The sequence below is a fragment of the Octodon degus genome, unplaced genomic scaffold (genome assembly GCF_000260255.1).
Source record: "Octodon degus isolate 3935 unplaced genomic scaffold, OctDeg1.0 scaffold00108, whole genome shotgun sequence".
NCBI classification, from domain to species: Eukaryota; Metazoa; Chordata; class Mammalia; order Rodentia; family Octodontidae; genus Octodon; species Octodon degus.
Genome location: NW_004524684.1, coordinates 6,354,145 through 6,381,794, shown reverse-complemented (window position 1 = coordinate 6,381,794; position 27,650 = coordinate 6,354,145). Strand labels below are relative to the sequence as shown.

At 40.5% G+C, this 27,650-nt stretch overlaps 1 protein-coding gene across 1 annotated transcript in view; it reads left to right on the top strand.

The window, feature by feature from the left end:
- The window catches only part of Pclo (piccolo presynaptic cytomatrix protein), a 488,156-nt gene that overhangs the window by 424,324 nt on the left and 36,182 nt on the right, over nucleotides 1-27,650 (top strand). Inside the window, exons 22-23 of the mRNA XM_023724320.1 lie at nucleotides 6,652-6,790; nucleotides 11,051-11,124. Coding sequence (XP_023580088.1) covers nucleotides 6,652-6,790; nucleotides 11,051-11,124 — 213 coding nt within the window. The remainder of the gene's footprint in view (nucleotides 1-6,651; nucleotides 6,791-11,050; nucleotides 11,125-27,650) is intronic.

Here is a 27,650-nt window from a genome sequence, read left to right as displayed (position 1 = left end):
GCCATTTTTCTAGGGCTCTATTTCCTTTATTTTTTCTAACATAGATAATACACTCATGTAGATTCAGAGAAACAAAATCTTCTGAAGTGCTTTTAATCTCAATCTCTCTCTCGCTCTCTCTCTCTCTCTCTCTCTCTCTCTCTCCCTCCCTTTCTCTCTCTCTCGTTTTCTTGTTGCCAGAGATTGAATTCAGGCCCTTGTGCTTGCCAGGCAGGCACTTATGCTGCTGAATTATCTTCCCTGGCCATCTAAAGTACTTTTGAAATGTGACCATCTTAAACTATTAATCATTAATTGTGATACAAAATATACAAAAGATATAGCTAAACAAAATTTAGGAGAAAACATTGATATTGCTGGTCACTTTGGATTTTAAAACCAATTTGATTAAGATACAATCTTCAGTAGAAATTAAGAAAGGAAATTCAGGTTAGCACAGACGCAGAGGAGTGCCACTGGGTGTGGACCTTCAGCCCAATTCCTATTACCTATGAAAATTAAAGAGGTTTTAATCTGTCTTTAATTTGGCCAGCCAGATAACTCAGCGGACTAAAGCACCTACTTAGGCAGAGCACAGCGGCTGGGGTTCGAACCCCAGCTTGCCTTGCTGGCCCCGCCCCCAGAACGCACTGGGCACGGTGGTGTGCGCCTGTAATCCCAGTGCTTGGGAGGCTGAACACAGGCATATCACTGTGAGTCCGATCTACATAGTAAGACCCTGAAGACCCTGTACTAAATACAAAAAAAAAAAAAAAAAAAAAAAGGAAAGAAAGTGAAAGAGCAAATTACACTGATTGCATGAAATATGTGCAGGTTGCATTATTCATTAAAGTATCTTGAAAACTTGATTTCTTTGGGGCCGGGGAGATGGCTCAGTGGAATAAGCACTTTCCTGGCAAGCACAAGGGCCTGAGTTCAATCCCTGACTTAAAAAAAAAAAACCCTCAGCCAGAAGCTACATAGATGGATGGAGAGGAGAAAGCGTGAACAGCGCTGAGAGCTTCACCGAACATTGTAGCTCCAACTGAAAATGATGTTTTAAAAGGCAATAACAGCAAAATCCCGTCAGCAAAATAACAAAAAATAATCGCAGCAACAGGTAAGATTCAAAGACAGTGAAACTGCAAGAGGGGAAATAAAGAGGGAGTGACAACAGGAGAAACAGAAAAAAGGCAAGGGAAGAAAGGAGGGCGAAAGGAGGGCGGACAGCAAAGCAGAGCTCAGGAAGTAGAAAAGGTCCCTAAAATGAAAAACAAAAATACATTCTCTAAATACATGATGTCCAAAATAGCTAGGTACTTCTTTCAGTTCCATCTTCTAACTTTTTGAATAAGGAGACTCATGCATGGCGCTCCCGTGGTTTCCCACGGCCTCACGGCCCTGCAGACGGCGTCTGCAAATGCGACGCTGGGTGTGAGCAGCTTACCGTCTACGCAACAAGCCTGGAGCATGGTGGGCACCTGCGCAGGGTGCCCGCGTCTGGGGAGCAGAGGCCACGCCAGCAGGGACACCGGGACACAGGGGCCCTCCTGCTCCACGCGAGCACGGGCGTGGCTCCCTTTTTCCCTCCCGACGAGTGCGTGGCCTAGGCAGGGTGAGCCCTGCAGTCGAGTCCCGGGCGCGACAGGAGGGCCCTTGATGCAGGTGCCACCCTTCCGTCCCTGCGGCCGGGTCCCGGGCCCCGAGCGCGGTGCTGCCTCCCGGCTGGGCACCGAGACAGATTCTGAGTACAGTGGGCGAGAACTGCGCCCAAAAGGCCACCTGCTTGGAGGCAGACGGGCAGCAGAAGCCCCCGCTGTCACGCGGGCCGCCTCCTCGCGCAGGCTCACCCGGGGCCAGCGGACCAGGACGTCCGAGCTGAGCGTGGCTTGGGACGGCAGCCGAGCGCACCCGAGGTCAGCCTGCGGGCCGGTGTGCCCCCACGTCCCTCCCACCCGCCCCTGCTTGAGAGTCCAGCGAGCACCTCAAAACAAGTCGTGCACGTCCCACAACTTGGCTCCAGATCGTGGCTCACTGTCCTTAAAATCCTCCACCTGGCTGCGGAGTAGTCGCCTTTCCCGTGTAGCAGACGCCAGCGCAGGGCTTGCTGCTCCGCGAGCGTCCGCTTCCCAGACTGAAGGAGCGCTGGGAGAAGGCGCGGAAGGGCGGGTTTAAATTGCTAATTTTGAAATCATGAAGTTACATAGTGCCATATGTGGTTTTAATATTTGAAAATATTATTTCCTTCAGGAACGTAGAAAAACAGAGATATTCCACTTAAATAAGCCTACGCTGCCCAAGTTTGTCTGCCATGACAGGGAGGAGCACAAGTTCCAGCATTTCTCAGCTTCTCTCCCATATAGCGTTGCCATTCCTAATCTTTTCTTTGTTACTCCAATCTAAGTATGCATGTATATTTAATATTTTTGGCCTGTTAGGAACTTCTCTGTAATTTATAAAATCTATGCTTTCAGTGTTTAGTGCATTATCATTAAATGGTTTCTTTGCTCAAAAGTTTTTTGAGGAGATTGGGATTATTATAAATAAACAAATAAATAAATAAAAACATCTAAGGGCCAGCCAGACAGCTCAGTATATTAAAGGGCCTGCTTAAGCAGGTGCAGGGACCGCGGTTCGATCCCCAGCGCGCGTTGTCAGCCCCACGTCCAGGGTGTGCAGAGACAGCATTTGGGACTGGGTGTGGTGGCGCATGCCTGTAATCCCAGCCCTTGGGGGGCTGAAAACAGGAAGGATCTCTACAAGTCTGACCTGTGTAATGAGACCTTGTAGACCCTGTACTAAAATACATTTAAAAAAAAAAAAAAAAAAAACCCTAGCCAGTGACACTTCTCTACATGGTAGAGCAGATTAGAGTGGTCATTTCTGATTTTGAAATCTACAAAAGGGGGCCGGGGAGATGGTTCAGTAGAATAAGCACTTCCCTGGCAATCACAAGGGCCTGAGTTCAATCTCCAGTTTCGGGGGAGAAAAAAAAGGAAAGAAAGAAAGAGAAATCTATGAAAAAATTGATTCATTGCAGTTCCTTTGGCAAAGATCATAAGGAGAAACAAACATGGCCAAGTCAAGTGGCTTTTTTCTTTTTTTGGTATGGGGAATTGAACGTGCCAGGTAGGCTCTGTGCCACTGAGCTGTGTCCCTGGCCTTCAAGTGGCTTTTTGATTAGAGATTTTTTTAAAAAATTCATAGTTGAATTCAAACATGAAATATCACCAAAACCATTCAGATGTTTTGGTGTTTGGTTTAGAGAAAGCATATTTCTGTATGGTTATTTCTTCATTTAGTCATGAACTATTTCTTGACTGCAGCCTTGAGAGAAAAGCAGAACAATAATCAACCTTGAGAAGCAAACTAAAGAAAGAGCTGAGACCTGCGCATGTCCCCAAATTATGCAAGATCTCGCCTCGATATTAAATCTGAATAGGATTTGGTTCATTAAAAAATTGTAGGAAAGTTGGACTGGGGAGATGGCTCAGTAGAATAAGAGCTTGCTTGGCAAGCACAAGGGCCTGAGCTCAATCTCCGGTTCTCCCCTCCCAATAAAAAGATTAAAAAAAAAAAAATTGTGGGAATGTAGATAAGGCAACGCAACTGACCATTCCTTACTTGGGCTCTAGCAGGAAAGCGAAAGTAGACGGCACATGTGTTGTTTCAGGTTTTTTCTACGAACCATTAAAACACCTGGATTTTCAGCACCAGCTCATCAAAACCTCTGCATTTGTATGTTGCCTTGCAGCTCCTGCTTTTGGAGGTTGGTGTATCGCAGTTAAAGGCAAAAGTCCCGCCTCATTGCAACTTCATTTTCAGAAAGTCTTAAAGCTGGACTATTTCTACACTACATTTACATATTAGGCTAAAAATAAAAGAGTCAATCAGGCACTGGTTGTTTTCTTAAGATCATGGCAAGCGTCTAGATTCATTTAGCCATCTAAATTCTAAATACTACCAACATTAAATGGAATCCTATTTTGCAGAGATATGAGACACACATAGAGTTCTCCATTATGCATGCCCGGGATCTGGTTTTCTTTTTATATTTATTCTAAAATGTTTGGTTGCATTTCAAATATTGAAAATTTATTTATTTATTTATTTATTTATTTATTTAGTGATACTGGGGATTGAACTCAGGACCTTGTACTTGCCAAGCAAGCACTTCTTCTACTGCGCTGTCTCCCCAGCCCCCTAAAATATTGAAAATTCACATAGAACTTCTGAATGAAATTTCTTTCAAGGAGATCGGGAAGATCCAAGAGATCTTCCCTTATGTTATTTTCTAAACTTCTTTCTTTTATCTAATAATGCTGCTTTACAGTCTGTGAAACTAGAAATTGGATCAGGTATGAACTATAGTTGATGAAAAAAATCCTAGAAAAGTTTTAAAATGTAAATAAGATTATTTCTATAATACAGTTATTCTCATGCATTTATGAGTTTGTTCATGGATAATGTTGCTTTAATTGAGTAACGATAAAGTGCGTGAATTCATTTTTATTAAGGTTTGTCTTTGAAAATAACATATTAAGATTCTTTGGTTAATGAAATTACTGTTTCCAATTCAGTATAATACTATACACTAACAGTGTCTCCGGCTGGCTTACACAGTGCCTCCCAAGAAGCACAGCCACTTTCCTTGCTTACAGCCAGTTGACTCATCCATTCTATGGCTGCCTATGCAGTTTAATATGCTCTATATAAGTTCATGCTTTTATATGCGAGTTATATTACCTTTACATTTTAAAAATTATTCTTTTAATACATGTTTCCTTTAATACTAAATGTGCCATCTGGGGCTTTTCTCCACACACTGAAAAAAATAATGAACAAATGTTATAGCTATTCTTTCTCTGCCGGTCTATTTCTACGTGTAGCTAGTAGCTACTGCACTGGAGGCTACATGAACCTTTGCTGAACATCTGTTCCCAACTGGGAGACAACAAATGGAAGAAGGGAAAATTTAATCCCTTGCAAGACTTGATCCTACCTCCCACATTCACATAGGTGAATGTCACTGTTCTCAGTGTTTTGCCAAAATTGTCTACATTTTTCCACTTATCTTGGTCAAAATTCCCCCGGATTAAGAATCTCTGGGTTCAAAAAAAGAATCATTGTGTTCTTGCGTATTTCCCTAAGAAAGGCGCTGCAATCCTGGGGTCGCGAAATGATCATTACCTCTTCCTTCGGTGGTGGGCACCCACTCCGTGGTCTGAGACCTCTAACAGACAGGGATGCAGCATGGAGGAGAGTGATGTTAAGCAGTTCTATAGTTGGCAGCACATCTAGATTTAGCATAAAATGGAGAGGAACTGATTTGCAGGGACTGTGTAAGCTCCAAGGCACTACTTTGCAGAAGCCCCAAAGAGATGAGGCTCCGATGACCCATGTCACACGAGGGAAGGCCAGGTCACAGGGCTGCTCCTAGACTCCTCTTAGAAGGCACTGCCAAGCCTGCAGGGGGTAAAGACTCCAGAGTGCATGCAGAGTCACAGCTAGATTGAGATGACCAGAGCTTGTTCTCCCTGGCAGAAGATGGAAATCAACATGTTCAAAAACCTGCTAGCATGGCCAAATAGCTCAGGGGATTAAAGTGCCTGCAAGCGGGCACAGGGGCCAGTGTTCAATCCCTGGGCCTGCTTGCCAGTCCCGCCCCAGGGGCGCACTGAGAGGGAAACTGAGACTGGGCGTGGTGGTGCGTGCCTTAATCCCAGCTCTTAGGAGGCTGTAAACAGGCAGATCGCTACGAGTCTGATCTAGTAGTGAGACCCTGTAGATCCTTCCCTAAAAAAATACAAAAAAAAAAAAAAAAAACCCTACTAGCAAAAGTTCTCTTCCACAGAATAGGAGGCAGCATTGTCTCTCTTCCTTCTTTTTGTGGGAAAATTTTCTCTCAAATTTAAAACCCTGCTGACACTAGTACTGCACCTCGGATACCTAATTTAAAGCAAACCTTCTGTTTCAAATTGGGAATATGGGTGTGGCATTAGTGGCGTAATGGTGAGCATAGCTGCCTCTCAAATTAGGAATATGGGCATACGGATTCATGATCCAAAAAGAAAACTTACAAATTTTTTGAAGTAAGTCTGAATCATGAAGTATAAAATTCTTAAGGGAAAAAAAATATTTTTAATTTTAAAAAGTGCAAGAGATGTTGGTAGAGCCCCACACAAATGAACACAGAATTGTCATTTCTGGAAATTATCTTTTTATTTGACACGTTCACTCCTGAGGTGATTGGTTATTACTATGGACAATAATTAAGCAGCTCCTGTTATTCTTCCAGTTTTAGCTACCAAAGTATCCTCGAGTTCTTTTCTCAGTGAAATAGCCCAAATTGTCATTTGTTTGCATAACATAATTGCAATACCAGACACAAAATCATGGTAATAGTATAATTTAGTACTACTTGCCTCAATCTGAGTAATTAAATGGGTTTTCCCAGTAGTAATTGGGTCTTGCTTTAATGGCCAATAAACAAGTAAAGTCATTCGGTGCTCATGAGTGGTTAAAAAAGTGAGGAGGAGAGGGGGGCTGAGAGGCAGAGTCCTTAACAAAGCGGATCGTCTATGCATCAACTAAGAAAGTGTGTAATTACGCATGTGGGGCCCAGGCAAGTCTCTGAGTGACTGTGGTGTTGGCTCTTCCCACACCATGCAGCAAAGCCCAGCAACCCACGGCCTGCAGACAGCTCAGCATCGACCGGCTCCTCGGGCAGCAGCTTTGGCAGTGGCTACAGTGTGGACAGCGAAGGCAGCGGCCCCGCTGGGGACACCAATCTGTTCCCAGTGCCACGGATGTAAGTGGATCTTTCTGTTACTTCAAGGTTAACGGCGTCGTGAGTAAGATCTTCCTAACACTTCTCAGGAAATAAGTAGATAATTACACAGTTCTGAGTCACTAGGTCTCTTTATTCCTACATGGAATACATTATTCAAGAAAGATTAAGCGTGAATCCAGTTAATTCTAAGGACGCAGGCTCATCACTACCAGAAGTTTCACTGGTGCACTCTGCGCTTAATGTAAAAACCGCCAGTCGCTGAGCCTTGCCAGACGGAAGCTAAGCGGCAGTGCGCGGGTGTTTTGCTCACGCAGTTACCGGGCTCATACGCTGTTATTTTTGCAGATAAAGATAGATCCATTTACCCTGAAGAGGGAGAAAATGAAAGGCATCCAGAGAACCCATATCATCTTCAAAACAGATAGTACACAGTGCTAGTCATGGAGAGTTTTCAGCTGTAAATTGTTCTACAATAAAAATGGAAGATTTTGAAGTGTTTTTATATGTTGTAGAACAAGTAGTCTCTAGTTTCCTGGATTGGTACCACTAAAATAAAGTCCATTTGTGATATATTAGCGCTCAAGAATATCATTTTCTAAATAAAAATCAAAACTAAGGCAGGTCATATTGAAGAAGTGTTAGAACAGGTTGTGGCATGTGAGGCAAAGTGTAGCAGCACCCAAGAGAAATATGCAGCCCCTTACTGCTCTGGTATCACAGGCTGAGCTGCCAGGTCTCTCCTCCTCCTGCCCAGTAAGCAAGTCTTCTGGGTTCGGAGCTTCTCCAGGATAGCCATGTCCTAGGGTCTAGACCAGGGCAAACTCAGCCTGTCACCTGACTTTGCAAGGCTTCTGAGCTAAAAAGAGTTTTTTTATAATAAAATATTTTTCACATATACAGTATGTGATAGGCACACTACATGACCTAGACATTCATAAGCCTCAGATGGAGGTGTGAAGGTACACAGTGGTGTCACCAGGTTTGTGTGTGGCCGGTGTAAAGAGGGCAGGGCTGAGCACGGTCTGTGAGACCGCAGAGACACAGTCACCTGCGGTACCCAGCTCTCCTTCTGCCTGAGGCTCGTGACACGTGTCCTTCTTGTGCTCCAGTACTGAGTGAAATCTGCTCATGAAATAGAATTTCTTTGTTTGGATAAAGTTTTCATAAATATTGAACATTGAGGATTAATAAAGTTTGTATATATATTTCCTTTTGATCACCAAAATAGTATCAATAGTTAATGGTTCTGGGGGCTGGTGAGATGGCTCAGTGGTCTAAAGCACCTACTTATACTTAGAACAAGCTTAGCAAAACACAGGGACCGCGGTTCAATCCCCCAGCACCACATGCCAGCCAGCCCCGCCCCTTGGTGGGCTGAGCTGGCCACACACACACACACACACACACACACACAAATAAATAAAATTCTTTAAAAAATAGTTAACGGTTCTGTTTACAAAAGAAAAATAATAGAGAAAATTCATTTTCACAGTGTGTATGCTGAAACTCCTAAATAAGTTTTCCACCTAAAATAAAGCAAATTCTTGTTTTATCATCTGTATATCTGAAGATTTTTTGTATTTGTTCTATTGGCCTTTGACGCTTGGACTGTGGACTGCAGCAGAGGTTTTGTACCTCTCAGCTCTGTATGATTGGATAGGACCCTTAAGCTGATCAAGTCTCATGGGTCCTTGGCGTTTGGTGACCCAGGATGAGGGCCACCCCAGGGAGTCCACTCCATCTCTCTGTACACTGTGAACAGCATCTGAGCTTATGAAGGCTTTGCACCACAGGCAAATGGGTGTCCTTTCAGTTATCTGTACCTTTAAGGGTGTATAATTTAACACTGATGAGGAACTTGTAATTTTCATAGAGTTCATTATGCTACTTCTTAAATATCTGAACATCTAAAGTGAAATTACGTGGTTTTTATATGCATATGATATTTTTTTTCCATTTTCCCATTTCCATTGTAAATCAAAGCCTCTCTAAGTGGCTCACAATATTATTATCTTGTCATATAAAGGAAAAGAAAACTCACTTTCTTAAAACATTGTATAATACTTGTAAGAAATTATATTTATTAGATTTTATATACCCCAATAGTTATGTCTAGCACACCATCGCTGGGGCTAGGATAGTTACTCTGTGAGCACCTGGTGACTTATTAAACTATGAATTATGAAATGTGCAGTGTGCTCCGAGTGGAGGATTGTGAAGAATTCAGAGAGACTACATTCTTTATAGGACCCCAGTTCACTTCCTTGGTTCCCCATTTAGCTATGCTGTGCTGCAAGTTCCGGGTAATCCCCAAAATAGACGCTGCACTTTGGCTGTCTCTAAATTTAAATTCATTATTCATTAGAATCAAAGACTGTGGGCAGAAAGCATTAAAATATAGAATCTAGGGCGAAAATAATTCTGACAATTCCCGAGCATTGATATTTGTTACAGCTACTACAAATTAAAACTTCCTCAAAGTTCAGCAAAGTATAAGAAAGATCCTCACGTTCCCTTGCATTTTGGCTCCCTGGGCATGCAGTGTAATGCTGGAGGGAGTGTGCTGCTAAACTCCTGGAGCTTTGGTCCGTTTATGGTACCTACAGTGCAGTCCATTTTTTAAAACATAATTACTTGAATCTCAATGAAAGGACTCCACAAGCTCAAGTTCTGCGCATGGATCAAAAAAGACAACATATCCCGAAGCAAGCCACACATGCAGGCACACAAAAGGTTAGAAATTTGATAATCTGTGTGAAATTAGCCCTTTCATAATCGCTTAACTGCAATCTGTGCCTAAATCTTTGACCTTGAATTGTCCTGACGGAACAACACCATGGTTTTCAAGTTAAAGTGATTTCTACATTTACATCGATCCCTCTTATAGGTAGGGACGTTCTGGTCTCTGGAGAGCCACAGATAGGTGTGAGTGCTCCATACGGCTTACACACTTGTGTTCACTCCTATGAATGTGGCTGCAAATGACAGGAGCTAACACATTTTATGCCCAAACAATTGACGTAGTTTATTTAGCTCACGCCTGTGGAGGTTTCAGTCTGTAATCAGCTGGCTCCAAGGCAGGAATGCACAGTGAGGAGGGCAACAATTCAAGGAGGCAGAAGGCAGCAAAGCCAGCAAACACAGAACGCGGAGAGCAAGCCTCTCTTCCTCCATGTGCTGCAAGCAGGGTAACGACCCCAGACGAGCGGAGCACCCACACCACCCCCTCGTGCCCTCCTCCTGCGCAGGACGAGGACGTCTACAAAGCGAGGCCCTGGCCCCTGCTGAGTCACTTAGTTAAACTTCTAAACTTCCCTCAAATCGACGCAAGTGTCCATCATTAGAACACTGTCCCACTGTGTGTCTGTGCGCATCTTCTTCATCCCCCACCAGGAGATGGACGCTTACGTCTCCCTCTGCCGTTTCTTGGCTATTGCGGCTGGTGACATAGCGGAGGCCGACCTGCGGGCCTGGAGAGCGTGCTGTGCGAGTTCTGCTGTGGTCGCCCGCCTCTGTACTGCTTCCCGCCGAGGCCGGCAGGAAGGGCTAACCGCCCGCGGGTGCGGAGCGCTTCCTCTTCCGCGTGTGCCCCGCGCGCCTCTCAGCACTCCTCGCGGAGGGAGGAGGTGCCTCCGGGGGCCCCCTGGGCACTTCTCCATAAACGCAGAGGTCGCAATTTTTGCACATGTCTGTTGATTATTTGTATCTCCCCTTTTGGAAAATATCTTCTGGGGTTTCATTTCTATTTTCGTATGTTATTTAATTCATTATTTCCCTTCTAACCAGAGAATCTCTAGAAGCTCATTAATTTTATATGTGTCACCAAAGAAAGCACTAGAAGCCCATTTTTAAACATGATAAAGACATTAAAAACTCTAGAATTAAAAATGGAGAAAGAAATAATAATTTTGAGGAGGCAGATGGATTTGACCCAGTGTGGACGCTACTTTGTGTACGTATGCCAAAGTGTCTATTACTGTGAGCACTTTTTGTTTCTGTGTGTCAGCTAAAGAGTTATTTAATGAAAAAAAAAAAACTGTTTCAGAAATTTGAAAATTTCATGATCGTGTGATTGTTTGATAAATTACTCTATAAGTAAAACTTATGAATTTCGAGATACTATTCTTGGATTGAGTAAGAGTAATAAGCAAGTTTCCATTTTAAAATGCACATGCTAGAGAACAATTAGCTGAGTGTATATTTGCCGTTTCAATAAGCCATGGCAGATCTGAATATATAATGCCCTTTTATAGGAATTTTTATTCTCTTTTTAAACAGAGGGAAGATGGGGCAAAACGGACTGGAGCCTGTGAAGCAGCCGGCGGGAGGCGGAGGGCTAGCAGATGCGGAGGGTGAGTTAGTGCTCTGAGTCCTGGAGGAGGAGGCTTGTGTCCTTGTGCTACATTATCATCACGGCTGTGAAATATTTACAAGCCAAGAGCAAAAACAATGTTTTCCTTAAAATATCATGCAAATGGAAAATCAATCTTAAGTTTTTTTTTTTTTTTTTTTTTTTCCTTCTCTGTGGGTTGACTTTTCACTCTACTGGCAATTTCTTTTGCCAATAGAAAAGCTTTTTAATAAGATGAATTCACAGTGGTTGAGTCTTTGTAATATTTTTCATGCTATTGGAGTTTTGCTCACGAAGTTTTTGCCTACACCTAAGTCTTCAAGAGTTCTGCCTGTTTTCTCTTCCAGTAGATTTAATGTTTTTCTCCTAATATTTAAATCTTTGATCCATTTATATGTTAGTTTAGTGCATGACAAAAGACAAGGAAAGAAATAGTTGTTTCTCTGACAAAGCACTACTATCTAGAATGCATAAAAATCAGATCCGCCAAACCTGAAGAACCAATCCAAAAATGGACATATGAAATGAAAGCACACTTATCAGATGAAGAAATATACATGGCAAGTAATACATGAAAAAAATTCTCCAATGTCACTGTTCACTCCACAGATGGAAATTAAAAGGTTGACATCCCATTGCACTCCAGAAAAGGTGGCTATTAGCAAATCAGACAATAACAAATGCTGGCAGGGCTGTGGGGAGAAAGAAAGCCTTCTCCACTGTTGATGGGATCGTCAGCTGGTGAAACCACTGTGGACACTGGTGTGGAGATTCCTCAAGAAATTAAAATCAGAAGTTCCATTTGACTCAGCTATCCCCCTTCTTGCTAATTTCCCAAAAGAATTAAAGCCATCACAGCATAGTGATGTATGTACACCCATGTTTATAGAAGCACAATGTATAGTGGCTAAATCTTAGAAACAGCCCAAATGCCCATCAAACCATGAATGGATAAATAAGCAGTGGATTTTTTTTTAATACAATGAGGTGCTCCTTGGTTCCTAGATAGATGGCTGCACCTGATGTCATACACCTAATGGAAATAAATCAGACACACCTATGTGAATATTGCAGTTTCTGTAGGGTGAGAAACCAAAGAGGAAAGTAAGGAACAACGTGTACTGGAAATTGTGAAATTGGAAGAAAATGTTCAACTAGGTAGGGGAACTCGGGAGGGGGTGGCAAAGGAAGAGAAAGCAAAGTGAGAGGAGGAAAAGTGGAAACCAAGGCTTTGTAAATAAGGAGGGAAAGAGGTATTGAGGGGAGAGGAAGGAACGGGAAAATAATTAAGATAAGTCATGTACAGGTGCTAATTCCCTATGATGAATGGGATCATCATGTATATCTAAAATGTACCAGTAAGTTAGAAACTTTCCAAAAATTCAATCCTAAAACTGCACATAAGCTATGGAAACGCTTACATATATGAAACTTAGAATAAATAAAGTTCAGTAAAAATTAATTACTGTACCAACTTCTAAAGTAAAAGTCATGTTTGAAATTAAATAATTTCATTTTATCAAACAAGTAATAAATTACCTCAAAATACAAAATCAATGTTTTTATTTTTTTTATTTTTAAATACAGTACAGATTGGAATTAAAACAGAAAAATTGCAAGTGATCAAGAATTTCACTTAACAAAGTAGTATGAATTTCATTATATTTATTGTAATACACAGTATTGTCTTCCAACCAGTTATTCATATTACCAGATATATGTATATAAAATTGGAAGAAGAAATAAAAAAGAAAGAAATATATAAAAATTAAGAAGAGAAAAAGTACAAACAATCGAATAAAGGAGAAGAAACAAATTAAAACATTAACTGCTTCTTTCCATAGACCAGCAGAAATGCACAGTACAGTTGTCCAAACCATCCTGCTTACATACATAAAGAAATCCCGTTCCCACATTCCATCTCCTGTCCTTCTCCTCAACTCTAACTCTTTCCTTTTGAATAAGCTCATTTCCTATTCGCAGTGTCTACTGTACCCTTCAGTTTCCATTTTTCTCTTTCAGGTTCTCTCACTAAGTAGACAATGCGATATTTGCACATGCAAGTCTGATTTATTTCATTTAAGAGTATGTTCTCTAGTTGCATCCATTTACTGACAAAAGACTCAAATTTATCCTGTTTAAAGTCTAAATAATACTCCATTGTGTAACGATGCCACATCTTCTTTATCCATTCTTCAATTGGTGGGCATCTGTGTTGTTTCCAGGTTTAGCTATGACAAATTGCACTGCTGTAAACATGGGTTCACATACATTGCTGTGGTATGAGGTTTTCAGTTCTTCTCTAAAAATATCCAGAAGAGGAATGGCTGGCTTGAATGGGATCTCCAATCTTAGCTTTTTAAAGGAATTTCCACATTTATTTCTCTAGTGGTTGTACTAGGCTGCACTCCCACCAACAGTACAGAAGAGCTTCCTTTTCTCCACAGCCCCAGCAGTATCTGTTAATGGCTGACTGCATGATGTTAGCCATTCTTCCTGGGGTGAGATGGAATCTCAATGTTATTTTAATTTGCATTTCTCAAATGACCAATGATATTGAACATTTTTCATATATTTACTTGCCATCTGTATTTTGTCCTCTGAAAAGTGGCTATTCATATCAGATGGCCATTTTTAGATTAAGTCTTTGAATTCAGGAGGCCTGATATCTTTAATTCATTGTATGTTTTAGATAGAAGGCCTTTGTTGGAGGGACAGTCAGCTATAATTTTATTCCCAGTTTGTGGGTTTTCTTTTTACTCTGTTGGAGATTTGCTTTGAGGTACAGAAACTTTTCAAAAAGATGAAATCCCAGCTGTTGATTGTTTGAAGTATTTCCCTTGCAGTTTGTTTTTTGTTCATAAACTCTCTACCTACTCCCATGTCTTTAAGACTTCTACCTACATTTTCCTCCAGAAAATTTAGTGTTTCTGCTTTGATATTGAAATTTTTGATCTATTTTGACTGTAGTTTGTATATGGTGATAAGCAGGGGTCTAGTTTTAGCCTTTGGCAAGTGGGAAGCCAGTTTTTCCAGCGCCATTTATTAAAAGGGCTATCTTTCTTCCAGTGCCCCTGTTTGACCCTTTATGAAAGATAAGGTGGCTCAGTATATTTTCAGTTGTGTCTTCATCTTCTGATCTGGTCCACTGATCCTCAGGTCTGTCTCTATGCCAGCACTACGCTAATTTATCACAGTAGCTTCATAGTATAATTCCAGGTCAGGGTTTGTGATGCGTCCTGCCTTTCCTTGTTTCCTAGGATTGCTTTTGATATTCTGGGTTTAGTTTGGTTCCAAATGAATTTGAAGAGTTTTCTCTAGCTCTGTGAGTTATACTAATGGTATTTTATACAAAATCAACATCCAGAAATGAGTAGCATTTTTGTACACAAAGAATGAACACCCTGAGAGAGAAATTAAGGAAACCATGCCATTCATAATAATGTCAAAAAATGAAATACTTAGAAATCAATCTCACACAGGAAATAAAAGATTTATATGCAATGAAAATTTTTGTACTCTGAGAAAAGAGATTGAAGAGGATTTAAGAAAATGGAAAAATATTCCCTGCTTCTGGATAGGAAGAAACAACATTGTGAAAATGGCCATAATCCTAAAATTGTTATACAGATTCAGTACAATCCCGAGCAAAATGAGCGTTTAACTGCAGCAAACATGTGAGAGCATCTCTGAGAAACACAACAACCAGACTTTCTTCATCAACACTGTGATAAAATCTGACAGTTCTTCTATCCTTCATGAGCAGCAACAACTCCTCAGTAAATCTAAGTATTCTAAGTGTATTCCAAGTGCTACCTCAGCCGAGTCTTCGAATTAGCTAATAGGTAAATAAAAGCATACGGGGCATTGATGTAAATAGAAAGCCGAAGGGCCAGCAGCGTGCAAGGTCCGCGCACGTGCTGAGCTCAGGAAGACGGCACCAAACTCCAACGGTGAGGAAGAACGGTGGTGGTCACGCTTCCCAGCGTCATCAGGGGGCAGAAGGGAGACTCGGGGGTCAATTCTCATCTATTGTTAAGCATGTTAGTTGCTCTCTGTCCTAAGAAACCTAATCTGAGAAGCACTAGTTCTAAATGGTACTCTGTTACCTGCACTTACGTGGATAGTACATGGTTCTGCTTCTCAATTTTTCCTTTCCTTGGATTTTTCTTTTCTTTCTGGACTCTTGCCGTGCTCCCCAGCGCGCCACCTTGAGTTCGGGAACCCTTTTACCCACCTGTCTGTATAAACCAGTCTGCCTGGCTGTAGCTTTGTGCCCCATCTACTGGCAAAACTGCCTGGGCTTCAGACACAGCTAGTTAGTTGCCAGGAATTCACACTCAGTCAGGCAGCCGTACCCAAGCAAGAAGACACAACCCCCTCCAACTGTGTAAGTTAGAAGAATGGATGGCTGGAACTTGGCTCTGTACTTTCACAAGAGTCTGGGAGTTTGAGTAGGGATAACAGGGCAGCAGAAAGAAGCCACTGTGGGCAGAAAGACAATGAGAGGGCAGGGGCCACAGAGAGACACACAGAGGCCAAAAGTCAGTCCAGAGGCCACTCAGGATGGAGAGAGATGCTTCTGTCCTCCTTTCCTCCCATTCTGCTCTTCTATGGTGCCTGACCAAATCCAACCAGAAGCAAGGATCAGGAGATCTGGGACACAGGCCAGGAGCTCCCCCAGGAAGAGAGCAAGAGAAGGAGAAGGTACCTGTGTGGGAGCGCAGAGCAGAGGTCTCACGTGGGAGCCCACCAGGCCCAAACTCCGTGAGCCATTGTGTCATCCTCCCTCTTCCCAAGGCTGCCTGCTTTCCCACTGTACCCCAGTGCTTGCACCTGCTTATGCTAACATTTTCGGAGCCTATTTCTGTTCTTGATTTAAGTTACCTATTTTTATGCTTGCCTCCTCCATAAGACAGAAGCACTCTTAGGCCAGATGTCTGCTTTGAGATCCTGGTTTCCCAGCACTCGGCGGAAAGCCTGGTCAGTAGAGCTGCTGAAGGAATGGTTGCTGAGTAAAAAAAGCCTATAGGATTGCATGCAGAAATAGCAGCGACTAGTTTAGATTTGACTCAGGAACTCAGGTATAAAAGCCCATATATAATTTTAGCTACTTAATTTCCCTTTTTTGAAACCTGAAAATTTCAATTAAAATTTAAGCATTAACAACTGCCAGTGACTAGAACCACTCAGCCTCATGCTGATTTCTTTTCCTACCAGCCCCCCACAAACCTTGCTTGCTTTTCAAGGAAGAGCGAATCACTAGCCACTTGATTTTTGTTTAAATCTTGTGAGACAATATGGCTGTACTGAAGTGAATTGACTCTACCCCACAGCTGATCCAGCTTAGTTGTTGAACACAGAGGTGTGGGCTGAGGAGGGGAGCAGAAAGGAATATGTAATGAAATGTGAGTCACTTCTAGTCATGTGGCTTTTTGGCAGCAATATCTTGGATAAGTACTTTTTAAAAAGTGAAAATAAAAGTAGTGGTACAGAATTTCAAATAAAGATAAAATGAGATTAACAATGGTTAATACAATGTGTACTGTCTTCAAAGTAGTTGCTCAGATTACAAGATACAGGCATGCAGAATTGATCAGACAATATAAGTGCAAATGTATCGTTTCAATGAAGTAATAGAAACTGGTAGTATAACTATCTTAGTATCTTATGTGTGTATGTGTATATATATAATTTTCTTGCCTTTCTTCCTTTTCTCCTATCCCCCATCCCAGGTGTTCTTTCTTTTTGAACAGTTTCTTTCCTTTTCACAATATCTATTACATAATTTGGATCTTATTTATTCTTTCAATTTATTACACTAGGAAGATAACACTGTGTTTATACATGCTGGTCTAACTTATTTCACTGATGAGTGTGGCCTCAAGTTGCATCCACTTATCTATAAAAGTCTCCAGTTTACCCTTCTTTATGGCTGAGGAGTACTCCACTATATAAAAATAACTTTTTTTTTTCAGAAGTGGGGGTTGAACTCTGGCCCTTGTACTTGCCAGGGAATCGCTTATTCCACTGAACCATTTCCCCAGCCTTGTCATATACTTTTATTCATTTATTGGTTTAACATTATTTGGGTTGTTTCCAAGATTTCGCTATTATAAATTGTGCTCTTATAGACATCAGCGCACATATATCACTACGGTATGATGCTTTAAATTCTTCCGGGAAGGTAACCAAAAGGGGATACTTGTGTCAAATGAGACCTCTAATCCTAGTTTTCTGAGGAATCTCCACACTGATTTCCACAGTGGTTGCAACAGCCCACACTCTGTCCACCAGTGGAGAACAGTTCCTTTTTCCACACAGCCCTGCCAGTATATTCTATTGGTTGATTTCTGGAGTATAGCCAAGATTTCTGAAGTAAGATGCAATCCCCATGTTGTTTTAATTTGTATTTCTCAAATGACCAATGATGTTAAATATTTTTTCATATGTTGGTTTTCCATGTTTGTTCATTTTGGATGCCTGTTTTTTGATTGTCTTTGAATCTTGGGTGCCTAATCTTTCTCAATACTTTTTATGTTCAGATAGAAGTCCTTTGTCTGAGGGACAATAGGATAAAATATTTTCCCACTCTGTGGGATGTTTTTTCCTTCATTGATGATTTCTATTGATATGCAAAAACTTTTTAATACAGTGAGATACCACTTATTGATTCTTTGAAATGTTTCTCACGCAGTTTAGGATTTTTCTTTTCTTCCATGAATACTCTGCCTACACCTATGTCTTCAAGATTTCTTTTTTTTCGGAACTGGGGATTGAACTCAGGCCTTTGCACATCTTCAAGATTTCCACTTACTTTTTCTCCCAGTAGATTTGGTGTTTCTGTTTTAATATTTAGATCCTTAATGCATTTTGATTTCAGTGCCTAGTGACAGGCATGCGTCTAACTCTATTCCTTGGCATGTGCAAATTCAGTTTCTCCAGCACCATTTATTAAAGAAGCCATTTTCCTTCCACTGAACATGTTTGGCCACTTTGACAAGAATAAGGTGATTGAGAGTGTTTATCATTGTGTCTGCATCTTATAATCTGTTCCATTGATCCTCAGGGGTTTTTGTTTGTTTGTTTGTTTGGTTGGTTGGTTTTTTTGCCAGTACGATGCTGATTTTTTCATGGTAGGTTTGTAGTAAAATTTCAAATCAGGGATTGTTATGCTATGCCTCCTGCTAGGATTTTTTTTTGGTATTCTAGGTCTCTTCTGGTTCCAGATGAATTTTAGGAATGTTTTTTCTAGATCTTTGAGGTATACAAAAGGTATTTTAGTTGGTGTATTGAATCTATATAGCAATTTTGAGAGTATGGCCAATTTCACAATGTTCATTCTTCCTATCCATTAGCAAGGGATTCCTTTCCATTTTCTGATATCATCTTCAATCTCCTTTCTCAGAGTACTGCAATTTTCAATGTATAGTTTTTTTACTTCATTTGTTAAATTAATTCCAACATCATCCCTTCCTTCCTTTCTTTCTTTCTTTCTTCCTTTGTTTCTTTAATTTTTGAATGTCATTGTGAAGGGTGTGATTTCCCTGGTTTTTCTCTCAGTGAGTTTGTTGTTAGCGTACAGAAATGCTATTGATTTTTGAGTGTTGACTTTGTATGCAGCTGTGCTACTGAATTTGGTTATTAAATGTAGAAGTCGTTTAGTGGGGTTTTTGGTTTTTTTATGTAGGATATCGTGTCATTGGTGAATAATGATAATTTCACATCTTTCTATCTTATCCTTATTCCTTTTATTTTTCTCTCTTGTCTAATTGGTCTGGCTAGTATTTCCAGAACTATATTGAATAGGAATGGTGTCTTGTTCCTTATTTTAGAGTGAAAGCTTTCAGGTTTTGTCAATTTAGTATGATGTTGGCTTTTGGTTTGTCATAGATGACTTTTGTCATGGTGAGGTAAAGGTCATTTCTTCTGATTTTCCACAGAGATTTTTTTTTATCATGAATGGGTGTTGGACTTTGTCAAAGGCTTATTATGCATCTATTGAGATAATCTTGTGTGCTTTGGCTCTGTTGAGATAGTGTATTATATTTATTGACTTGCATATATTGAACCATTGCTGAGTTCCTGGGATCAGTCGCACTTGTAGGTGACGTATCGCACTTCTTGATGATTTACTGCATTCTGTTTGTTAGTATTTTTATTGTGGGAGACCAATGGTTGGCCTCATACTACAGACTGCTGCATTTGATCTGTTGTCTTGTGACCTTCCTGGAGCTAAGTTTCTGTTTCCCCGCCGAGCCGTTTCCCAGAGGTCACGTGCCTGATCTCCACCCTAGAGACCCCCCCCAGTACCTAGCAACCTGATGACGTGTAATCACTCCTCCCTCTCATTTCCCCGCTTCCTATAAGTTTGCTGAGACTTCCTTGAATAAACGGGGCTTGATCAGAATCTTTGTCTTGCCTCCATTTCTCATGTCTCCTGTCCCTATTTCATCCCCGCTCCCCCTCCAGGGTCCTTGTTGACTAACCCGCAGGTCGGGTCATTTATTTTAAAGAGAAAAAAGATAAGCAAGCTATCAAACAGTTTTGAAACAGGATGGTAGGACAGTTATAATAGCTGATACACTGCATGTTATTGTCTTCATGATAGTTAATCAGAGTATAGTATACAGGCATGATATCTTCTCTAAACAATAGGATTTTTGCATATATATTCATTAGGGAGACTGGCCTCTAATTATTTTACCTGTGGGGGTTTTTCTCTGATTTTAATATTAGGGTAACATTTGGAAAAGTAGTTTTGACTTTGCATTACTGTGGATATTTGGCAATGATAAAATATCCATTTTTCATATATACATGAAGCTGGGTTATAAGAGGTATCAAAAAGGCAGCTAATAATAGAAGAAAACTGCAATAAATCTAACCCTTCAGGAAAAATATTAAGAAGGACATAGAAACAGGGTAGGCATGAAAGTGTTGCATGTATTTATTCCAAGTAGGTAGAATGCATCAATTTGAGCTGCATGATCGTTTCGTCCCTGCAGAAACTTGGACTCAACTTTGTGTCCCACTTAATTAGAATGCGCAGACAGCTTCTATCTCATTCTGTGTGAGCCAGGCCTTGCCTTCTCTTCTCTCTGCTGTCAGTCACCGGGCGCAGAGGATTCGGTGGAGGGAAAGCAGAAGCAGTGTGACCTGCTTGCAGACAAAATATGTAGTGTGCTGGATGTACTTTTACTCCTTTCAGTTCCTCACCCCAAAAGTGTCCTTGCAAATCCATTTTCTTACCCAGAAGGCCCCCAGAATAACCTGCTTTGTCATTAGCATGTCGTGCTGCTCCCTAAAACCTTTGTTTTATGGACACAAGGGGATTGAACTCAAGGATATTTCCCAGGACAACATACTTGAAAGCATACGTTAGATACATCACATACATGCACTAAAGTATATCATAGATTGTGATAGTTTATTTTGTAATTTTTTATTTGTTTTGGTATTACAGTGTACAACTTTCAAAAAGCAATGTTGTGTGGGTGGAAATTTTCTGTTGAATCTGTTACTGAAGTTTTCTTTAAAATGTTAAATATCCATATCCTCATTCTGCTTATTAAGCAAGTCTGTTTATTCTGGTGTCAGATTTAAAAAGTCAATTACCACTTAGTTATTTTCTCTAATAATGTTTCAGCCTCCTTGTAGTAGTGACTTAGAAATTTCCGTCACAGCATGAGATTAATCCAGTGGGTGAAAATGTGAGAAATCTACTGAAGTGGTGGGGTTCTGGGTTGTAGTAAGCAGTACTAGTCTGGGGCCTATCTGTACTAATTAAATGGCTTCTATCCCTTCAGTACGTGAATAATGGAAGGGCAAGTGAGCCCAGTGTGCATCGCCTGGCTGACACCTATAAATTGTAGCGATCATTAAATTAGGAGTGAATGTTTGATTCCAGAGTGTGTGTTGCTGCTCAGAGCTGCTGAAATGTCGTGTGCTTACTGAGAAAGCAATAAAGACAGTTTCTGGTTAGATCAAACCAACTACACCTTCCAGTTGTACAGAGAAGCTTTTTCCCAATTTACATTAAAACCCCCTAATTACACTTGAAGCTAGGGTATGGAGCTCTTTTAGTCTGTTGTATTTGTTTATTTTTGAAGTTTTTCTTTTTATTCTTTTTAATTTCTTACAATGTTTTTAAGCCAATTTTTCACATTTACATCCGGTAACCTCAACTACTAATTTGAAGATAACATCATACAACATAACAACCATTGTTGAATTCCTATCCTTTTTTTCTGTTGTATTTATTAGTTAGATGTGCTACATTTGACAGGGTCATTCTTTGCCATCAGGCATCTGTCTCGTCGCTGCCTTTTTGTTAATCTTCTAAGCCAACCATTAGCAAGCATTTGAGTCACAACTTTGTCCAAGATTCAGTTTTCTTCTCTGTGTGCACTTAAAAAAACAAATCACCCCAATAAATCATTCGTTTCCTTAAGTATTTTCAATAGCCTGAATTTAATTTCCTTGAGAATCAAAATTCAGTTTGCATCCACAGTGAGCCAGAATAAATATACTTCTTTAATCCTAGAAATATACCAAAGTTTCTGCTCAAGCTCTTCCAATAACCAAGTGAGTAAAACCATATCGCCATTAATGTTAACAGAAGAGAGGAGGCAGCCCAGAAAGCAAGCTGTGATTCAGGATCTTACTTCAATGGCTTTGAAAGTGGAAGAAGCTCCATATCACTGGTGGACGTCTACAGCAGCCCCAGCAGTCTTCTTTCACCGGGAATTGCAGCGCCGCCTCTAGACATGTATTTCAAAGTATCTTACAACTCTGACAGTGATTAGTGTGTTCACGTTATCGGTGAATGAACATATTTTGCAACCTCTGTTGTGTAAGATACTGCATAAAAATCTAGGCCTAAAAATATCAGTCTCCCCCATTGTTCAAGACAAACACAGAAGGACTGTATTTCTCCTTGCATTGTTTTTTGTTAAATACGGGAAAAGAAATAAATTAAAGATTAGGTTTCTCCCGCAGTTATAAACTAGCATATCCCAGTGCTTGCTATGAAATGCTCAGTTAGTCCCCATCATCTGCATTATTTAAATAGATTCCTTCATAGAGAAAAGTTTGAACTACCACAGAGACCTCAGAATATAAGAGCTTGAGCATGCAGTAGGGTTTTCTTAATTAGTAGATTTAGTAATTTAGTTTGCAAACACAGAAGCTTATAGCCCTGTATTTACCAATCCTGTACAACCTTACTTCCATTTCTAATGTTGACTAGCGCTAAATATGAGCACTTATAGGGTAAATGAGACTCTGATTAAAAAAAAAAAAAAAACGTGGTGGCGCTCAGGCCCGCGCAGCAGCTGGACAGGGCCTGCGGTGCGCGCAGCGCTCTCTCCCGCACGCCCAGCCGGCGCGCGTGCTGACTCAGCAGGCGTGGGCAGCCGGGGCTGCGCGGGTCCCTTGGCAACCCCGCAGCTGGGGTTCAGCGCTTAGCCCGCGTATTTAGAAGCAGCTCTAGCAGACGTGGTGCAGAGGAGAATCGCGGTGCGCGCTCATGACCAAGAGAACTTTGCGCCTGCAGCCGGAAGGAGCATCGGGGGCCTGGAGGTGGGCTGCGGTTTGTGAACGAGGCGCGAGCAGGGACAGCGATGGCCAAAAGGCCTAGACGGGCTGCGAGAGGCAGGTGGAGGCCGACAGGGACAGCGGAGGAGGCGCAGACATGATAGCTTGTCTAAACTATCACTACAAATCTTTCTTCTCACTGAACTAAGAGAAAGTAGCTGAATATCTATGCTATTTTGTATATACAGATATATTTTTTTCTTAAAATCTTTAAAACTTTTAATTGAGAGGCAAAGGAAATTCTATACAAATACTTAAATTACATTATACCCATACAGTAACGTAAGGGAAATGGTGTCTTTACATATCAGATTTGCTATCTTGAATACAGTATGCTTTTGGATATGCTTTTGGGTTTTTAGTAAAATTGCTTTTATTTTCTTCAGGTGCACTTAAAACATCTTGTTCATTTTATAGTAAGTCCTTGCTTTGGCTTGTTATGACTGTTGTGGTAGCCTGAAGCTTTTAAAGGATTGATAGATGATACTTTCTAATAAAGTTGTTGAGATTTAAGTGCTTACTAAGCCACTACAGTGTAAGAGAGAAAGAGCGAAGTGGGGGCTGGAGAGATGGCTCAGTGGTCTAAAGCACCTACTTAGAACAAGCTTGGCCAAAGCACAGGGACCACGGTTCGATCCCCCAGCACCACATGCCAGCCAGCCCTGCCCCCTGGTGGGCTGAGCTGGCCACACACACACACACACACAAATAAATAAATGTTTAAAAATAAATAAAGCCTCTGTGAATGGATGGCAAGGAGAAGAGTGTGTGTGCGTGTGTGTGTGTGTGTGCACGGGTGAGTGTGGATGTGGGTGTGATCTGTGAAGTAGGAGTAAATTTGCTTTTCAGAATTATTAATTTCTTAAACTAAATAGAATATAATCAAATAATGCTTATATAATATAAAAGTTTGACCCCTTTGACAGGCAATATAAAGGTAGACAAACCAATAAACACTTTCTTGACTTTTGCCAAAACTACTGTAAGAGAAATCCTAGGCCAGCAATGTCAAGTGTTATGTATTCACTCTGCATACAAATTAGCCACCTCCTGGAATGCTTTGCTAACTGAAAGAAATAGCAACAAGCTCAGACTCAACGCAAGGGTGACATGGTAGGTTAGGAATTTCACTGTGAGTCTAAATGAGAAAGTGCAAACATTTCCATGTCTGTTTTGGGGGCTGATTTTTACAGAGTGATATCAGGCAAGTTATTAAAGTGACCTCTCTTTCATTCTTCATGTACAGAACAAAATAGCAATCATGTGTTCCAAGGACTGATAACAGTCCCAGTGCCGAGTGCCTGCCACTGTCCCGGTTCATCTCCTTCATCGCGTGGCACCAGTGATTTCTCCGGCCCAACGCACCCTGAGGTCCTTTCAACCCAAGCTCTAGGCACTGTCCTTTCCCCCTTCAGACATGCAAACAAGCAAATACAGTTTTAGGGTCTTACATTTCCCAGCTGATACATATGTTTATTACAGTATGTCAATCTTCTTTTCAAAATAATTCTTACATGATTAGAAATGCCTATTCCTTGTTAAGGATGGTTTCTCTAAACCTCATCATACTTCCTTAAATTACTTGGTCTTAGTGTTTAGTGATAGTAAAATCTAGTCCTGAATTAATCAAAGAAATATAAAATTGAAGCAACTTCTGAAAAAGTCTATTATTCTTTGTTTTTTTTTTTTTTTTTTTTTTTTCGGAACCAGGGATTGAACTCAAGCCCTCGTGCTTGCCAGGGAAGTGCTTATTCTATTGAGCATCTCTTTGGCCCCAAAAGTCTATTATTCAAATATAGAAATTTCTGGGTATTAACCTTCACGCAGTTATATTACCACTGGGAGGTATTGACTGACTGAGTGACCAGAAAAACACTAACTGAATTGAATTTCTTGGGCTATCCTAGACCATTCTTTGTCTTAGCATCAAATATCTGACAGATGCCTAACGTAAAGCACAGTGGTTTAGACTTTCAGAGATTATTTTCCAAATTGGTAGGTAGTTCTCAGTATTAAAAAAAAATTCTTTGCCTAGAAGTCTCTGAAATAGTTGCACAGGAGCTAGTGCACTGGTTTACTTCTGAGAGAAAGATGTTTGAACTAAAATAAGAATAATGAAATACAATGAAGAGCTTTAAGTGAATAATGGTTAGCATAGCAATTAATGAAAGATGCATAGATACTAAAGATACATAGTGTTTATTTTGTTCAAAATGCTTGGGTGAGGGAGATAGGTCAGTGGTCTAAGCACCTGCCAGGCAAGCGCAAGGACCTGGGTTTGATCCCCGGTACCACACATGCCAGCTACTGAAACTGGGTGTGATGGAGCAGGCCTGTAACTCCAGCCCTGGGGAGGCTGAGCCAGAAGGATCACTAGTAGTCCAAGCTGCATAGCAAGACCTGTACCAAATAAACAAATAAATGGTAAAACAATGCCTTTACATTTTCAGGTTAATTTCCCATAAAACAATATGACATATACATATAAAATAAATGGGATCCTAATTCCACCTAATTCTACTCTGTAGGGAAGGCAGAGCACAAACAGCAAAGCCATTCACTCTGAGATGCACAGCACGATATAGACAGATAGAGTTCAAAGTATAGAGAGAAAATCAAACACCGCCCACCCTTGCCATGGTATCTTTCTGCATATATATATATATATATATATATATATGCATGGTATTTAGTACATGGCCTACAGGTTCTACAGGGTCTCACTACGTAGATCAGACTTGTAGCAATCTTCCTGTTTTCAACCTCGCAAGAGCTGAGATTACAGGTACACGCCACCACGCCCAGTTTCGTTGTCTCAGCATGCCAGATCAAACCCCGTTTATATGCCAGATCAAACCCCGGCTGCTGCACTCTGCCTCAGCAGGCGCTTTAGTCTGCTGAGCTGTCTGACTGGCCTCATTTTATCTTAATATTGATGGACACGGGGTGACTTCACCAAAACCACTTAAAACCACTTCACCTGTCTCTAATGGGTTGGAAAGTCAGCCCTTGACCACATAGATTCTGTGTAGCACACCAAGGAGAAAAAAAATTAAATCTTCTTTCATTTGTCAATTTTTTCCATAAAATTGCTGGAATCAAAAGAACATTGTATTAACGAATTAGGCAAATACATGGGCATAACACACACAATCCACATGTGGTACTAAAGTGCATGTTTATTGAAAATTCCCCAAAGGCATGTATTTCATTTAGCTGTTAAGGCTGACTTACCAAATAGTTCTGCCAGAATTTTCGCTGTAACAAAAAATGTATACCTAGATTATATCAGGTAAGTAAAGGAGATAAAGTTTTAAAATAAAGTAATAAATACTTGAACAAAATGTAGGCAAACATTTGCATAACCTTTGTAGAGTACGTGGGTTGCATTCATGAGCAAGCTAATGAAACCCAGGCACCATCAAAAATGACCGAGTTTTTGTTTACAAAAGATAATAAATCTCTCAAATGACAAATGATGTTGAAATTTTTCTCATATATTTCTTTGTCATTTGTATTTCTTCATCTGAAAAGCACATTTTCATTGCAGAAGCTCATTCTGATTGGGTCTTTCAATTTGGGGGAGGTCTGATTTTGTTTCAGTTCTGTATATGTTCTAGATACAGTTTCTTTGTCTGAGGGACAAGTGGCTGCAAGTCTTTTCTACTCCACGGCTTGTGTCTGCACTCTTTTGTTGATTTATTTTGTTGTGCAGAAACACTTTAATAAGATGAGATGTCATTATTGATTCTTAGTAGTATTTCCAGTGTGATTGTGTTTTTGTTCATGAAATCTTTGATATTTCTACCCATCCTCTTTTCTAATAAATTTAGTGTGTCTGCTTTAATATTTAAATATTTGTTCCCCTTTGATGTTCATTTAGTGAATGACTAGAGACACGAACTTAGTTTTAGTCTTTTGCATGTGGAAAGCCAATTTTTCTAGCACCATTTATGAAAGAGGCTATCTCTCCTTCAGTGAACATATTTGGCCCCTTTGTCAAAGATAAGGTAGACGAATGTGTTTAGAGTTTTTTCTGCATCATATAATCTGATCCATTGAGCCTCAGACTAAGGTTTTGCTAGGACCACACTGTTTTTATCACAGTGACTTTGTAGTATATTTTAAAGTCAGGGATTGTGATGCCTCCCACCTTGCCTTTGTTGCCTAGGACTGCCTTTGCTATTCTAGTGCAAATGAATTTTAGCACTGTTTTCTGTAGTTCTGTGAAGTATGATAATGGTATTCTGATTGGGATTGCATTAAGTCTGTGTGCTAATTTTGGGAGAATGGCCATTTTTACAATGTTGAATCTTAGTATCCATGAGCAAGGTGTATTTTTTCATTTCTTCTATCATTAGTTGGAGATGACAGATGACATGATTCTCCACAGAAGCCCAAAACCCCACCAAAATATTTGTACATTCAATCACCACATTCAGTACTGTATAGCTGGATACAAAGTTAACACTCAAAAATTATTAACATCCATGTACACCAACTACAAACAACTGAGGGAGAAATTAAGGAAACAACACCTTTCACAATAACATGGAAATAGTGAAATACTTAGGAGTCAACGTCACAAAGGAAATAAAAGATCTATGCATAGAAAACTATGGTACTCTGGAAACAGAGCAATATTAAATAGGCATCACCCACAGTTGTCCTCAATGACAAATGAGAAGGAATAGGTCAAAGTTTAGAATTGCCATTGAAGTGAAAATGGTCTTTGATTGAAAAGAAATTTGTAAAAATGTTATAATTCTTTTTTATATTAATTTTATTGAGAAAGAAGTAGCAATGAGCCAGTTTCAAAACAGGTTAGTAGGACAGTTACAATAATTAATACATGGCATATTGCTGTCTTAGTAGTAGTTATTCAGAGTACAAGATGCAGACATGATACCTTGTCTAAACACTATTAGT